Source organism: Raphanus sativus, chromosome 7 (assembly GCF_000801105.2).
Source record: "Raphanus sativus cultivar WK10039 chromosome 7, ASM80110v3, whole genome shotgun sequence".
NCBI classification, from domain to species: Eukaryota; Viridiplantae; Streptophyta; class Magnoliopsida; order Brassicales; family Brassicaceae; genus Raphanus; species Raphanus sativus.
In genome coordinates this window covers 6557113-6574082 of record NC_079517.1, presented here as the reverse complement: position 1 = coordinate 6574082, position 16970 = coordinate 6557113, and the positions used below count along the sequence as shown (strand labels likewise).

General features: G+C 30.2%; 2 protein-coding genes and 1 long non-coding RNA gene across 6 annotated transcripts; 2 read left to right on the top strand and 1 right to left on the bottom strand.

The window, feature by feature from the left end:
* Positions 1-6985: 6985 nt before the first annotated feature.
* On the top strand, positions 6986-7635 carry LOC108834332 (auxin-responsive protein SAUR76). The gene has a single exon (XM_018607673.2). It carries the CDS (start codon positions 7064-7066, stop codon positions 7445-7447), a length of 384 nt encoding a protein of 127 aa, XP_018463175.1. The 5' UTR covers positions 6986-7063; the 3' UTR covers positions 7448-7635.
* A 2272-nt stretch (positions 7636-9907) lies between these two features.
* LOC108816915 (protein SMALL AUXIN UP-REGULATED RNA 12-like) lies at positions 9908-12091 on the bottom strand. Of its 4 annotated transcripts, none has more exons than XM_018589476.2 (5): positions 11782-12088; positions 11607-11639; positions 11480-11501; positions 10389-10863; positions 9908-10145 (listed from the first exon to the last, which is right to left on the bottom strand). In XM_018589476.2, the coding sequence occupies exons 4-5, from the start codon at positions 10852-10854 to the stop codon at positions 10111-10113; spliced, it is 501 nt and encodes a 166-aa protein (XP_018444978.2). In that variant the 5' UTR covers positions 10855-10863; positions 11480-11501; positions 11607-11639; positions 11782-12088; the 3' UTR covers positions 9908-10110. The 4 variants fall into 4 exon arrangements, with proteins under 4 accessions (XP_018444978.2, XP_018444976.2, XP_018444975.2 ...); XM_018589474.2 differs by having other exon boundaries at positions 10389-10940; positions 11782-12085; XM_018589473.2 differs by having other exon boundaries at positions 11480-11639; positions 11782-12091.
* A 931-nt stretch (positions 12092-13022) lies between these two features.
* LOC130497527 (uncharacterized) lies at positions 13023-14495 on the top strand. The gene is made up of 3 exons (XR_008936508.1): positions 13023-13482; positions 13637-13751; positions 13846-14495. It is a non-coding gene; the product is annotated as an uncharacterized LOC130497527 (long non-coding RNA).
* Positions 14496-16970: the final 2475 nt, after the last annotated feature.

Genomic DNA, 16970 nt, shown 5'->3' with positions numbered 1-16970 from the left:
CTTGCAATCCTTACTTAGTATTTAACATACTCCAACACCATAAAAACAGCATCACAGTGTAATTTATAACTGGGAAGTGCCATTTGCTTTCACCATTATCATATTACAAATGATCAGCAAAGTAGGTAGTGTTCACTACTTACTGCATACTTGGTGTGAGTGCTGCATCGTTATATATTTATGTTTTTGTCATTTTCATTAGTCCTTGCCTCTGGGTGAATCATATCCCACTAAATGTGTTAGTAAGACCATTAAGAAAGCGAAGAAAAAAAGTTTGTAAATTTTGAAAGTGAATTAAATCTTAATGCACCATTAAAGGTCATTATCGTTGGTATGGTATATCTTTCAGGATTAAGATACTCCCTTTTTAAGAGAGAAGTAAGTTTTTTGAAGGGAAAAGAATATCAGATTTTGAAGTTGTATAATATAAATGTAAATGATTATAAATTATTCATTAACATAATCAATAAATGTAAATGATTATAAATTATTCATTAACATAATCAATATTCAAACGGGTATTTGCCTCGATTGTGTTTTCTTTCTTAGTGTTCTTACTTTTTTGGTATAACATTATACACTCACGTTCACTGCTACCCGTAGAGGTACATAGATTCGATTTCATTTCATCTAAACATATGTGAAAGTCTCTTGTGCCAATTGCAACAGAATCAGTGACAATACTTCAACTATTGTATTTTAAGAGTCTCATTAATCTTTGCAAGTGGAGAGGGACGCATAAGTCAATACATACCAACTTGTTTCACATGTCTTTCCTGTTTGGTATGGACCGTATGGTTAATGATGGTCTATGTCTCACATGTAGTGTTAGTGTAGTAATCTATATATAATAGCAAACTCAAATCTTGTACTTAGTGATATTATCTTTTTTTATAGGAAAAAAAAGTTTCAATCCAATGGTCCAAATTCTCTTTTTTTATGATCTAAAGGACATAAAACATTTTTGATGATGTCATCAAAAATATTACATTTGACAACTCTTCTTTAAACAGTTATTAATTTAAACAACACAACATTTAACAAATATATCTTTTCATTTTTTATTTAAACAATACATCTCTTAACAAATATACATTTTCATAATTTTAAATACTTTTTAAATGAACTGAAAAGTTACGATGTGACTGTTATAATTATTTGTTTTAATATCTAAAGGTCCTAAAATTATTTTGGTTTAAATGTCTTAAGTCTTATCGCAACTTCCTCCGAAGAGTTTCCATCTCAAACAACACATACCTTCTAGAGTGGCCCTCGATATACCTTTTCACAATCTATATATTGAACTTTTTACAGCAGAACTATTTTTACCTTTTCACAATCTACATATTGAATTTTTTACAGCAGAAATATTTTTACAAAATATACTTGGTTCCTTTAGTATTCGTCTTGTATCTCATTTTCTATTTTTTAGTCTCTGTTAAAGTATGTCATTTGGTATTCATTTGGTATTTTCTTGTAACTTAACTATTGATGCTTAACTATAGATTGTATAACGGTTGCACAAAGTGTACAAATAATTAAGAAATAGAATTTAAATTATGATAATGTGCACATAAATAGTCTTTCTTCTTCTCTTTCCGTCGAAGTCGAAATATATGCAGAACGTAAGTTTTACCTAACCATCGTTAGTGTTTCATGATTTTACACATGGCGAAGATTGTATCAAAATAAAACATAAAAAATTGGGTTCTACGGAAGTCATCTAAAGATACTATAATAATACTAGCAATTAGGATTACATACTAAACAAACATGATGACTTAAGTGTCCAACCAAAATATAAAGTAGGATAATAACTATAGCAAGCGACCTTGCTGTTGTTGCCACTAGAAAGTTAGTAATCAATTTTAATATTTTTAAATATATTAATTATATATATATATATAGAATCAAAAGATAACTCATTAAAAACTTATGAAAATTTAGGATAAAAAGTTATTAAGATGAAAAACTACATACTTATACATTTTGGCAATTTATTTTAAACCAATGCAACTCTTAAGATGAAAAAAATATAGTGTTAGAGTGAAAATTACATTTTAGCCATTTTTGACAAAATAAAAATAAATTAATGCAACTTTTATGATGAAGAAACACATTATTAAAATGAAAAGACACATATTTCTATATTTTAAAAACTTAAAAAAACAATACAACTCTTAAAACGAAAAGACACAATTTTAAAATGGAAAATTGCATCTTTAGACATTAATTAAGATTTTTATTGATGAGTTATGTGTATATTAAAAAAAAGATTGGTTTTGTTTTTCCAACATGCAACTACTAATTTTTTTTTTTCCAAAAGTAGTTATCATATCTAAATAAGTATATTTGTACAATTATTAATTTTAAGAGTTGTGTCTTTTCTATATAAGAATTGTTTTTTTCATTAAAAATGAGATTAATTTTGTTTTCCAACATGCAACTATTGAAAAACTTTTAAAAGTAGATAAAACGTTTCAATAAGTGTATTCCTACATTTTTTTTCAACATGCAACTATTGGAACTTTTTTTAAAAGTAGTTATAATATCTTAATAAATGTATTTATTAGTTTTAAGAGTTATTTTCTCATTATAAGAGTTGTATATTCTCTTAAAACTGTAATTGGTTTTTCCATTATGCAACTATCATATTAATTTTATACAATAAGTGACACCATCATTTATTAAGGCAAACGAGTTCTTTTCATCTTGAACCAACGCGTTTCCTCAAATAACAATGGCACTTTTTAAAAAAAAAATTATACATGTCAATATAGCAGTCAATTCCTAACTGTCAATTCCTTTTTAATGAAAAATGTGTTCATTCCTTAAAGAATTGTTTCTTTTCTGAAAATTAATATGAACATAATAATAACCTTTTAAATATTTGATAAATTAAGAAGAAAACATTTTCATTCATTGAAGAGTTGTATCTTATAAGAAAATAAAGCATTGTTCATTTTCACTGGAACCATTTCATGATAGAAAATTGAATAAGTTAACAAATATATAATTTTTTTTCAATATTTAATATACAATCATTTTGAAAATAATATTGAAATTTTAATATTGTTTAGTTAACCTGAAGGATTGCATCACTTGGCATAAGTTTTTTTTAATATCTATTATTTATAATAAAATTAGAATAATCTTATTTTTCGTCTTCAATATATACTTTTAGTTTTCACTATATCAGTTATATATTTTAATAAACAAGTATATATTATCATTTTTTCTTTGAACATTTAATAAATAATACTTAAAAAATAATATTGGAAATTTAATATTTTGAAGGGTTGTATCCTTTCGGCATTAGTGTTTTCAATATCTTTTTATTTATAATAAAGTTCAAATAACCTTATTTTCATCTTTAATGTTTTTAGTTTAACAATATCAGTTATATATATTTCTTAAAAAACATATATTTTATTTTTAAAACATTTTGTATATAACCATTGAAAATTAATATTAAAAACTTGATATTAACTTTCCTCCGCGATTCCGCGGAGGTCCACATCCTAGTTTTTGTAATCACAAAACGGATTTAGATGTCGATGTTATATAGTATATGTTAAAACATTATCAAATAATCTAAGTTGGTAGAGATTACAGGATACTATTTCTCGTGATGATTAAAGATCCGAAGCATCTCTCATTTCTATAACCCTTGTGTCAGAATTATTTTCTAAACATATGATTAGTCCAAATCGTTTACATGTATCTCCGCCGTGTGATTGATTCATATATTGGAATTACAAAGACTAATGGTGCTCCTTGTTCGGGAATAATAATTTGGAAAGAAAGGGCTAATAATTTAGGGAGAATTTTTGGGTTTCCGACAATATGTCTGAAATGATATAATATTTTGAATAAAGACATCAAAGGATCCAAAAGTGTCATCGCTCACCAACATACACTCATGGGGGGAATATATAAAAACGGTCTATTTAGCATTATACTTTAGGTTTTGTTTTCAAAATGTTTCCTCAAAACAAAGGTTTGGTTTTATTATCCAGAGTCCCTGCACCACTTTAAAGTGGGGGAACACACATGTGTGTGCATTCTCTTAATTGGTTTAAGGCACTTCCAAAAGTAATGAAGAACCAAAGTTATCATTAAAGGAAAGCAAAGAGATATTTAGTGAATTATGTACTTTTCTAGTTTAATTTGTCATATGTACTTTTAAAAGTTTAATTTGTGATTGGCTAGTTTTGAAAGTGTGTTTTAGACAGATGGATATCGAAGAACATAATGTTCTTAGATCCTTTATAAAGTTGGAGGTTTATTAAAAAAGACATTGTTGGTTTATTAAAATATCATACATGAATTATTATTATTATTTCTAAATAGTTAACAGATTATAATTATGTGGATCGTTGATCGTGGATAGTGTATCATGAATTGTTTATCATAGTAAATCATATGCTAACAATTATTAGAGGTTATTGAAGACAATTAATAAGAGAAATTTCCTAGTCGGACCCTAATTTTTTTTATCACAAATATAGTTCTTAGTGATTAGAATAATCAAAATATTTCATTGAATAGATAAATAGATACTTATATTCTAAGAGTTAAATAATATAATTTAGAGTTTAGATTTGAAAAACAGGGTTTGGGAGGTGGAATTTAGGATTTTAAAATAAAAAATACTTAAAATTTAAAATAAAATTTGTATAAACAGTTCCAAAAACAAAATTTCGAATCCAAAACGTATAATTCATAAACTATATAAAATCATTTTTTATTTTTATTTATATATTTTGTATATTTATAAAGTAAATGTATAAAAGTCTTTCGAATCTTCATTTTCCTCTTTGTAATTTTCTTTGGTGAATTTTTTTAATGTTCATTGAGAAACTACTCTTAATTATATGCTAACAATTATATGAAAAATGTCAACATTTATATTTGCTTGTAAAATTGTTCTCGTGTGTCTACTATCTCACCAGCAAATAGTATTCCATTATCTAATAAGACCAGTTATATCATTCAATTGTAACTAAGGTAATCAACTGCTGTATAATTGCACAGCGTATAGTGACCTTGTTAGCAAGATGGCTATAGCAAGGAATAATTATCGTCATCAATTTGATAAAAACAAATCGCCATCAATATGATTTATTTAATTTATTGTACTAAAATTATTTTGTAAATGTAAAACGAAACAGTGTGCCAAATAACATTGTCCTTTGGCTTCTATGAAGGAAAAACAACTTTATTTCAACATGTAAACACGATTAGTTACTTTGTATCTCATTAATTTTATTATTTTGTTGAATTGCAAATTTGAAGGAGAAGTGGAGAACCAAAGTCTTCAACACTTTGGCAAAGAAAACTTGGTCGTCTAAACGGTTTGTTTACGCACTGAGTTGGTCCCATGAGTTAAATGGTTCATTTACAGCTTGAGGCTTTGACGTGTGAAGAGCCCGCCGAAAAATATGAAGTTGAAGTTTTTCTCTATCTCTTTTTCTTCTATTTCATCTTTATTTGGACTCTTCCGGCGACTTCCGCCAATCTTTTCTCGCGAAGTTCTAAATATTATCTCTAGCCTAATAAGAAGATTGAAAGATATTTTTATCATTTTATTTATAAGTAGACAAACTAGAAGGTGGTGTTATTTAAGTATTTTGGTTAAATGATTAAAACACAGTTGATGCTCTTATGTCGGCCTATTAAGATAACAATTAATATGCTGTAACAGTATGGCTATAAAAATAAGACAAATCTTCGAGAACTCACATGCTGTAACAGTAGTCGCCAAATACAATGTAAATAAATCTGCACAAAAGAATAATGCCGGAGTCTAGTCTAACCACAATAACATGACAAAATTTTCTACAATTTAATACATATGATTTTGTAACATGTTATGTGTAAAGAAATTGATAATTCGAAAGAAATAATAGTCTAGATAGTATACTAGCTTAGCCGATTACATACCTAACAAATAAGAACTCGTGAAGCCGTTTTTGAAGTTCATGAACCATCTCCTTTAGTTGTTGAACTAATTTATTAGTATTAGTATAATTAAGTAATTACGTGATATTTGAAGGTTTCATTAGTTTATATTGTTCTTGGACACTAGTTTGGTCAAGATTCATAGTTTTCACGTTAATTTTCTCAGATGGAAGTGCAATATAACAAATTGTTCCATATTAAAATTTCATATATTTAAACTCAAACTCACCAGAACTTGACAGTATATTGTATATTAATTGTTGTCGCAGATATTTTGTGATCATCAAATAACATAACTAAATAATAATAGTCTAATAGTATTTGTAATTTTCCTTTTTTTAATGGATATTAATTTTAATATTTATTTTGGTTCAAAGATTAATGGATATCTAGATTTTTTTGGATTAATCAAAATGAATAACGAAACTAATTAAATTTAACATGTAAAATGTCTAACCCTATGGACAGACTAATCTTCAGTATTATTTTTCTTGAGAGAGTAATTAGGCATCAGCTCAGATACTTTCATATTAACTTTTTAAACCAATATTCATGCAAACTAACAGTGTATTCACTCGGAACGTCCTTACTCCTTACCAGAATGTAGTTAAAACGTTAGAATAAATTACTTAAAATAGAATCATCATGGAGAAACGATGTATATGGCTGGCTGTAATAACAAAAACTGTTGGAAGTGATATGAGTATGCAATTATATGTATTTAGATTATGAAAGTCAATCTTAGATAAAAGAAAAAGAAAGATTATGAAAATCAATCAACTCTTTGCGTATGTGACACTCGCTTTATATTTCCCATTCATAATCATTAATTTTCTAATAAATTTCAATTATAGGAAACATATATAGAATAACACTCGATTGCTATTCGAATCAGCTGTGATCAGGTACCTGAGGTTTATCAATTTTGGTTTTCTAAAACAAAAAAAAAAAAAATTACAAAAACCAATAAATAATTACGAACCTACCCTTGTCAACTTAGTATAAGAACCCTACTCCCCCTCTTTCTTCAACACCAACATCTCTCTCCCACTCACCAGAAAACTCACTCCTACTTCAGATTCTCCAAACCTAATTGAAAATGGCGAAAGGAGGTAACAAACTGATGAAGCTAAAGTCTGTTTTGAAGAAGTTCAACTCGTTCAACACCAAACCAAACCAGCAACCGGCTCCGACCAATCACGCTCGTTCCTCCGCCGTGAGTGCATTTCCCTCAGGAGACCTTCACACCGTATACGTCGGAAGGACACGTCGTCCGTACTACGTGAGCTCCGACGTCGTAAGCCACCCGCTCTTTCAGGAGCTAGCGGCGGTGGATGGTGGATGTGGCGGCGAGGACGGTGCGATCGCAGTGTCGTGCGAGGTTGTCTTGTTTGAGCATTTGCTTTGGATGCTCGAGAACGCCGATGCCGATGAGTCACGCCCCGAGTCGGTCCACGAACTTGTCGAGTTCTACGCTTATTAACTTACGATTAGTTTAGGTGCAAATATATATATGATTAATGATTTATGTCTGTATATTATATACTTTTATACTTTACACAGTCTTTTTTAAAATATTTCTTCTTCATTTAAGTGATACAACAACCAATAAATAAATATTTCAATATGTAAACATTGAGTTGCAGTTTGTAATATAAAAATATTTTTATATTTTTTTTCTAAAAAAGATTGCAACGTCAATGTATACTAAGTCGGTCAAATGGGTTGACCAGACTTTGCTGGTGGCTGGCGCGAACAAGATCAATCACGGTTTACAAATTTTAAACCCTCATCAAGTAATTCATTTTCTTAGATGGATTGGTCCATATAATTTTTAAAAAAAATATTTTATAATTTATGTTCTTATAAATAATATTGTATGATAAATATACTTGCATATACATAAATATATACAACGAATGCTATATAGATGTATATAAACAAGTAGTTTTGAACTTTGAAAGAGTCTAGAGTCAGTTTTGAAGTTTGAAATAGTCTAAAGTCTCTACATTGAAGTGTACTGATGTACCTATTTTATTCCCGAAAACTAGAGATTTAATGAATGATAAAATATATACCTCAGACAATATCTAGATGAAAATGTTTCTTACAAAATTTCATAAATTTCATGTAAGATCATTTTGTTTTGGTAAAACAAAAAGCAAAAAAGAGAAATAAAAGCATTTATTCTTCTCTAGGGTTTTTACTCCTTATGTTACATTCTAACATTTTTCTTATTACACAAAAAATATCACGTTGCAATTACAAATTATAATTATTTTCAACTGAAAATTAATTGCAAATTGCATTGATTTTATAAATAATATTATTTATCTCAAATACTACTGGTTATAAATATACAATTAATAACAACTTACATATATTTCTGTGAAAAATGTCAAAGGGATACTTATTCGAAAACGGAAGGAGTATTAAAATTTTAAGAGACAGAAGCCGACGAAACAGTTCACAGTTACCAAAAGAACTCTATTTCCCTCACAAAAGAGCCATATGAACACAAAACTAAAAGGAAAAATTCCATAAAAATACCCGAACTAAATTTTGTTAAGCTTTTTAATACCCAAACTTTTTCACTACCCAATTTAATACCCCAACTAATTATTTTGCTCATTTTAATACCCAAACTTTTATCATTGTACCCACTTTAATACCCAAACTTTATTTATTTAAATAAAAATACTAATAAGTTTCAAACAAAACTTAATAAAATTTCAAAAATCTAAGAAAAAATATATTAAAAATCTAGTTTTATTTTAAGATTTAGAAAAGAAGGTAGATAAAACATGGAAAAATTATTTTTTTAAAAATAAATGAATTTGAATGATAAAAATAAATTTAGTTTTTTATTTCAGAAAATAAACTAAATACAATATTTAAAACTTAGAAAATTTATTACAAAATTTAATATTTTACACTATTTCGTTATTTTTGTTTCTGAAACACCAAAAAAATTTAGAATTTTCTGAGTTTATTTTGTAAATTTTAGAGATTTTTAAAAATTTTATTTGAAACTTATTAGTATTTTTATTAAAATAAATAAAGTTCGGGTATTAAAGTGGGCACAATTTTAAAAGTTTGGATATTAAAATAATCAAAATAATTAGTTGGAGTATTAAATTGGGTAGTGAAAAATTTTGGGTATTAAAAAGCTTAATAAAATTTAGTTCGGGTATTTTTGTGGAATTTTCCCAAACTAAAATTACAATTCAAAGACACAAGAAACCACTTAACATTTACACTAAAAAAAAGGACACAAGAAACCACTGGGAATCAAAACCTAAAGCTGAAACAAAGCAAAGATCGATCGACTTCAACGGAAAATTAAACAAATATATTTCCTAGAAATCGGATCGCAAAACCACCAGAAATGGTTAACACTGCTATGGTTGAATGCCTGCTTTGGTATGTGAATCAGAACTAGTCTTCCACGGACCTCTAATAATCTCTCTTAGACTCTGTTGCTTACATGTTGTAAACCCAATTCAAATATTTCATCCATTCCCATTAATCTATATATAAGGTGCTCTACAATTCCAAAATGATGTAAAACCTCAAAATAACATACACATGATTTGTCCTTACATGCCCAAGCACATAAAAGCATCATCGAGTGGCAACACATTTTGCGCTAACCATCACTATAAACTGAACACATATAGACTACATATTCATCTTTGATCGTGATCCAATGATCCATATACACCTCAGATAAGAAAACATACAAAATCCGACCAATTCTTGTCAAATCGACCACAATCCATTTACTGCATTATTCACTAGTCGACCTGGTTGACAAACATTTTCGATAATAACAATGGAGAACAGATGTGTGCATATTTTTTCGTACAAGAGGTTGTGTTCATGTTTAATCTCGTATCACATTTCGTCCACCAAATCTGTTCACATCTAACATATATATATCTAAAAAGAAAACTTAAATCCCTCCTTGAAAAATAATGGAGAAGAAAATAAGAACCAGGAAAATACAAAGATAATCTGATTTTACAATTACACCCCAGAGTAATGATCCCTAACAATTCCATATGATTAAAATGATGATAAAGGATAACAATACCATAATAACAAAAGAAGAGTTTTAAGAGTTGTTCATCACTTGATTTCTATTTAGTCTTCATTTGCTGCTACTGCATCATCCCCAGCTGCAAAACACAAGACAAAACCCATTAGCGTTGGCAACTCAATCATCATATCATTGTCCAAAACAACCAGTATTTTGCTTGATTCCTCATCAAACATTTGTATGTCTCCTGTATGTGTAATGGGAGGGGGTAGATAGGATAACAGTCCTAACAGGCTCGGCCCCGTCCAATGAGCTTGAACGGGTTAGCTACGGTGGGGTTGTGACTAGTTCATTGTAGGTAAGAGTGGTCTTTGGGGCTTACCGGGAGTGTCTTCAGGGTGATAATCTTTAGGATTGTTCTCCATGCATTTGATTAAGAACTTGAAAGTCTCGACCTCGCAAGGGATGGTGAGTGCACCACTCTGATCAAACCCAAACTCTTCCTCTGCCTTCTCAAGCAACACCTTGAACAAAGAGTGGCTAAGATAAGTTGTTGGTATGATAAACCTCCTTAGCTCCGGTCCAACATAAACCGCTAGATACCCTTTGGGAACATCAATGGGAGGCTCGGGGCTTTGGCAGTTTTCCTCATCCGAGTCACAATTCTTGACGGCAAATAGCCTCTTGTTGATAACCGGTGAGATCATTGCCGCCGCTTGCTTTCCAGCTGCTAATGGAGCGATATCTGACTTGGGGCCAATGGTTGCATTTTGCCATTTCTGCAAAATCTCCTTTAGTCTCACGATCTGCCTGATTCCGCCTAACTTTGCAGCGTTGTTTTCATCCATCTGCTCTGCCTAATAATAAAAAGACCAGCAACGTTTTCTTTAATGAGAGATTGAACGTCTCATAAGATCTTCTTCTCTCCTCGTAGCTGCATTAATGATATCACTAAATTGTATCAAAAATAAAGGAATAAACACATCACTCGATTGCCTCAAAAATAAAGGAATAAACCCATTAATGACAAGAACTCCTTCTATAGTAATCACATTCATAAAACTAGAAAATAAGCTTGTAAAGAGAAATAAAATCAATTTGAATCATTAGTAATAATGTCCAGATAAAATAGACTCCATTTGTTCCAGGAAAATAGAAGTATTAGGATTTTCACAAATTTTAAAAGCAAATTTAATATAATATGTTTCAGTAATAATTGTCTTAATTAATATGGATAAAAGAAATAAGCTAAAATGTTACATTAGAATCATAAATCATGTTTGTGAAATGAATAAAAAATTTAGAACTTTTATTTTCTATGAGTATATTTGTGACAAAAAAACAAAGTGAATATTATCATCAACCAAAACAGGGGACCCACATACACAGAGAAACAGAGTCCAAAGCAGTCCTTTTCAAAAGGAATTGTTTTATCTCAGATTCAGTGCAAAACTAAAACATTAGTGTAAGTACCTGGAATCTGCAGCACGAAGTCCTAGAGGGAACACCCAAAACCAAATACTCCATAATAAGTATTAGATCAATCTCAAGAGCATCATCAAATCCATAATAAGTTTTCATACAATTTTGCTCACTTTACCTAAAAAGTTTTCAGCAAACTCAACAGATCCACCTATATTATTAACGCACGATCGATGTTCAGGGCAAAAAAAAAAGAATTCAGATTAGATTAGGATCTATTAAATCTAAATTTTCTCAGAAGATAACTAGAAACAAATTTCAGAATGTTTTACATATGTATGTATATTATTTACCTGAAGAGGAAAACGAATAAAATTTCTCTTAGCTCTAACTCGATGAGGAACACCAGAACAAAAGAGAGAGGAGGAGGCTCCCAAAGATTTGTTTCTTTCTTTTTCTGTCGCTTCGTTCTTATTAGGGTTTTTTTTCTGTTCCAATACGATGATGAGGAAGGATGTATATATTCAAGTTCTGAAACTAAAACTAAAAAAAAAAATTAAAATCAAATTAAAATTAATAGAATCTAAAATTTATTTGGTGGGGGCAAACGAATAGAGAAGCGAATTTTGGGAGATCAGGAACTGGAGATTGGCTTTTTTGGGATTTATAGTTTTTTTTTTCAGTTCATTGATTCTCTCTTGCACATAAGATTTTTTGTGGCTTTCCCGTCACTTTCGGCTTTTCAGGTTCTTCTGTTTTCTCACGTTCTCTACGCCGAAAGTTCGTTTATTTACATTATGATCCGTTATTATTAATTGATTATTTGATTTAGCAACTTATATCTCCACTCCATGCGCTATTATGAGATGCACTTAGACATTTTTTTCTTTTTGCACTTGACATATTTAATTAGGCCTATATTTAATTAATGAAGTTACATGATCCATTTGATTACCGAGCTCTGGTCATTGCATTGTTTAGCTAATTAAGTCAGCTCTATTAGTATCCTTAGTATCGTCTTGAAAGAAAGATTACAAGTAGCAGAGACTTCAAAATTGTCTTGTAAATAATTTCATTTTTAAATATGCCTCCAACTCTGCATTTCTTCTTTGACTCGGTTATGCTCCTAAAAGTTCATAGATCGATTTCAGTTCTCCATAGAATGTTAGCATACACATTGGATGGATGATATCTCAATTAGTATTTCAAACTAAAAACAAGAAGGAAAGGAGCTGTTCCAAGGTTTTTTGAGAGATTCAGTAAGACTTATTCGTATTTTCATTAGTTAGTGCATTTAAGTATTAAAATTTATGGTTGACGAACTTTCTTTAGTTTATTGTGGTTGTTGATGCTCTAACGTTGGTATAGCCGAGCATGCACACATTAATCGTTGCTTGTTTCAGTCTCCTGCCTCAACTCGGACAAGGCCCGATCTTGCGCATCTATTTATATAAAATAGACTTTGAATCTCTCCTAGGCCTTCCACATCAGATGCCAGCGTAACAATTCGAGCTCTGAGCGTTCGACACGTGTGATGTTTAATGAAACTGTGTGTTTTTATTGTGCTCCGTCTCGGCTTGCGTTTTTGGGCTTATTGCATGTATTGTTTGGGGCCCATCTAATACCTGACTATGCGTTTATGGTTGGTCCCGGCTGCAACCTTCACTCTTCTTCTTCTCCTTGGCTCTTCGTCTCCTCGAAACTCAGACCCCCACATCTGTAACGCATCCGCTTCCGTATTAAACCTTCCTTTCAATCTCAGTTAAGTCGACCCCCACATCTCCACTACGTTTCTTTACTTCACAACATCCGTCCTCTTCAGTTTCGTCGCGATTTTGAACCTATAAATAGGCATCTTCGTCTTTGTGGTTTCCACAGATTCATCGCTCCTCTCTACTCAAAAATCAGAGACACTCATACATGAACGATTGCCGCTTCCCAGATCTCTGTTTCCGGGATGAAGCAAGTATCGGAGGAGGAGCCTCACTTGAGATCAAAGAGAAGGAAGAAACTTCATCAATGCGTCAAAGTCTCTGATCTAAGAAGAATTGCAGGTTTTTGACTCGATGTTTGTTTCTTAATGTTTTCTTGATTCTGTGTGTGTTCTCTGTTTAGATTGGGATTGTAACAAGTTCACAAGTTTTGATTGGGTCTGATTATCATCAACCATAACCACCTGTTCTTTTTTATTTATGTCTTTTTCAAAAGGTGGTTCACAGAAGAAAGGTGTATGCTTGGGTTCTCACTGATCATCTAACATTGCTGAATGGAGTTTTATCCTAGGCAAAAGTGGTACAATAAAAGATTTCACACAGCCTCCAAGGTATGTAAAGATTCTCTCTTTTTCTGTATGATTGTATAGCATTTTGCAATGCTAATCAGATTTGTGTAAAACATAAATGTTACTCTATCTGCAGGTGATAACGAAAGTATCAATAACAAGATATGGGAAATCGCAAAACATACAAAAAGCAGTGAAAACATTTCATCTCTCCAATTGAGAAGGGGATGTTCCTACATCTCTGTGTATATATTGATTAAACTTTTGATAAAATCTTTTTTCGTGTCTTACGTTTCATCTGTGGTTACCTTTGACAGATTGTCTCGGTCCAGTGTCTCCCATGTATGACATTCATTATCCCGTCAGCAACGACCATAATACTTGACAGGAAGAAGCTACGGAGGACAAAGACACTCTGATTAGCTTAGCTAAGCAAACATACTGGAACTTTGTGGGACAACTCAAGAAGCATTCTGTCATCACAGAATCCAGATTTGGGGTGTGCATACCCATGTGGATCAACACAATTCCTACATACGAGATTTTACTGGGAAAGGGAACTTCTTTTGATTTCAATAATGTTAGGACCATTCTTTTCTCTTCGATTGAGATAAAGTTCCTAAAATAGCTGATCTCACGAATCAGAAGATGATTGAAAGCTATCCATATCCTGTAAGAAACAAAATATATTTTTGTTATGGACCATACACTAATACAAGCTGTGAAACACAGTAACCCAAGCATTAAAATTAATAATGATATCATAATATATTTCACTTTGAACAAGAAAACAAACAGGTTGACAAACAAAAACCAAGAAAACAAACATCTCGAAACCAAAGTAAAAGATTTGGGCTCAGAGATTTAAATTTGATATGTTTTACAGCATTAAATTTTATTTAAACAAATAAATAGATGGGACTACATATAGATATTTCGATAGATATGATCTATTTAATTCTTATTTTAAAGAATTATAGATAACAAATAAAAAAAGATTCCAAGTAAATGATGTAAATACTAAGGAATGAATAGAAATCCAATGTTCCAATGACTCCTTAGGTCACCATTTCAAACGTAAGTATTTAGAATGCAAGTTTGGTGATAGAAGTTTATTGAGACCAAAGTAAGGAAGAAAAAACTAAATCTTGTCAGGGTCTTGATGGTCATTAATATCACAAGGGATATATCATAAATGGAGCTGATAATTCTAAAAATGTTCTTTAAACAATTATTTGTGTACCGTTTGGATATCCGGATCCAGATCCTTTAAAAACAAATTAAATTAAATTAATAACTAACTAATTAACCATTTATTTTTCCTATTTAAAAAATAGAAAAAGAAATTGAAAGTTACTAAAATTTAATGAAAAATAGATCTTATTTATTTAAATAAAAGTTATTTATATTATATATATAGATATAATTATATTTAAATATTTTAAAAATATATACTTGGTCCAAATCCGGATATACAGACCTAAAATTTCAATATCCAGATCCTAATGTTTCTATATGTATACTTTAACTGTTAAAATTATTTTATTATTCACATCCCGTCCATAGGACGGGCCGACCCTAGTAGCAAAATAAAATTGGATTTTGACGTTTTGAAAATTTTATATAAAAATAAACTTTCCACTTTAAAAACATTTATACCCCAAAATTCCAGATCAGGTCATCACTTCATAAGGGCTTCTTTAGATTGACAGTAATGCAGTAGACCGTGCGATTAGCTTTCTGCCATGTTTCTTGTAAATTGCCCAACTAAATCCAGCGAGATCCAAAATTAAACATCTATAAATCAACAGTATTGATCATCATGATGGAGTTGCTTGCTGAAATGTACAACGAACATTAATTATTTCGGCGTTGACAATTAATCGGAAAAGGATGATCTCTAGCTAGTACAGATATTCCTTGTTAGTATTTGATGCCTACATCCGTTGCTTGAGATCACCAATGGTTTTGCTAATTACATCTGGGATGGACCACCTCTTGATGTGATGCACTTAAACAATTTTGGGCGAGCATGTGATTAACTATAAGGTGTAATTTCAGTAATACGATGATTAGCATAAAACGATGAGTTATGTATTGTGTAGTACAGTTATGAGACAAGCACATGGTTTCTAATTGGCGTATATTATACGACGAACAATATTTTGCGGGGTTTACCAAAAAAAAACAATATTTTGCGGAGTATTAGGGATGGATTTTGCAATATCTTCTCACATGTGCGGTGTTTTGATTCCTAATTGTCTGTCTCATAGTTAATTTAGAGAAATTTCCCATTTTTAGTTTATCTTCACAAAAATAATACTTAAAGATGAAAAATGACAAAAAAATTACTAAAGAGTAGAATATGCATTTATATCATTTGTGTTAACTAATTTATATTTAGGTTTTAGAATTAAAATGTGGGTTTGGGTATAATGTTTCAAATTTCAAAAAACAAAAAAAAAATATTAAAATTTTCAAAAAAAAAAAATATTTTGGTCATTTTATTTTTTGAAAATTATTTTTGTGACAAAAACTTAAAAACTACTAATTGGCCGTTAATTTATTGACCCTGAATACATAAATATTATAATATCTTTTTGAGAAAATAAATAATATAATACCTTCTGGATTAGCTTGTTGGTTTGTGTTAGATCGAATAGTTTGTAAATAACAAATATATGCTGACTACTTTCCTTTAATTAGGATTAATTGTAGGTATAATTTATATGTTTAATGAATATGCTTAATTTAGAAAAATTATTCTTGTTTCATCTCTGATATAGCTGTATATATTAATGTTTTAAGTGATAATTGTTTATATATAAATTGATATTTTTATGTTGCATGAATTAATTTGTTTGGGCATGTACTAAAATCGATATTTATTCTTAACGTTGTGAAATAGTAGCTTGTTTTCTAAATGAGTTCAGCCTAACCTTAAAAAAGGTGCAAATGGTGATTACACATTACACAAGAAGAAAATAGAGCATGATTATGCATTTCTATAAGATTTCCAAATTCTGTGTTTAGTCATTCTTTTATGTTGACAAAAAAAAAGTCATTCTTTTATAAGCTTTATAAGTTACAAAATTTCAAAGGATATGACTGAGAAACCACAGGGATACAGACTAACTCCAAATTGATAAATTAAGTTTCATTAGTTGCTTATGCTAACAACGGTCACATGACCATGAACAAGCAGTTACCAATCAGCCAAAATAACCAAGATCAAAGGTTCATTGACGGTCAACACAAATA

What these genes read in the sequence shown, in the direction of transcription:
- LOC108834332 (XM_018607673.2), top strand. Translation starts at nt 7,064, where the DNA reads ATGGCGAAAGGAGGTAACAAACTGATGAAGCTAAAGTCTGTTTTGAAG.
- LOC108816915 (XM_018589473.2), bottom strand. Translation starts at nt 11,587, where the DNA reads ATGAAAACTTATTATGGATTTGATGATGCTCTTGAGATTGATCTAATA. An exon ending in CTTCGTGCTGCAGATTCCAG is followed by an intron (nt 10,864 to 11,479) that starts GTACTTACACTA and finishes TTTTATTATTAG; the next exon opens with GCAGAGCAGATGGATGAAAA. An exon ending in TCACCCTGAAGACACTCCCG is followed by an intron (nt 10,146 to 10,388) that starts GTAAGCCCCAAA and finishes TGTGTTTTGCAG; the next exon opens with CTGGGGATGATGCAGTAGCA.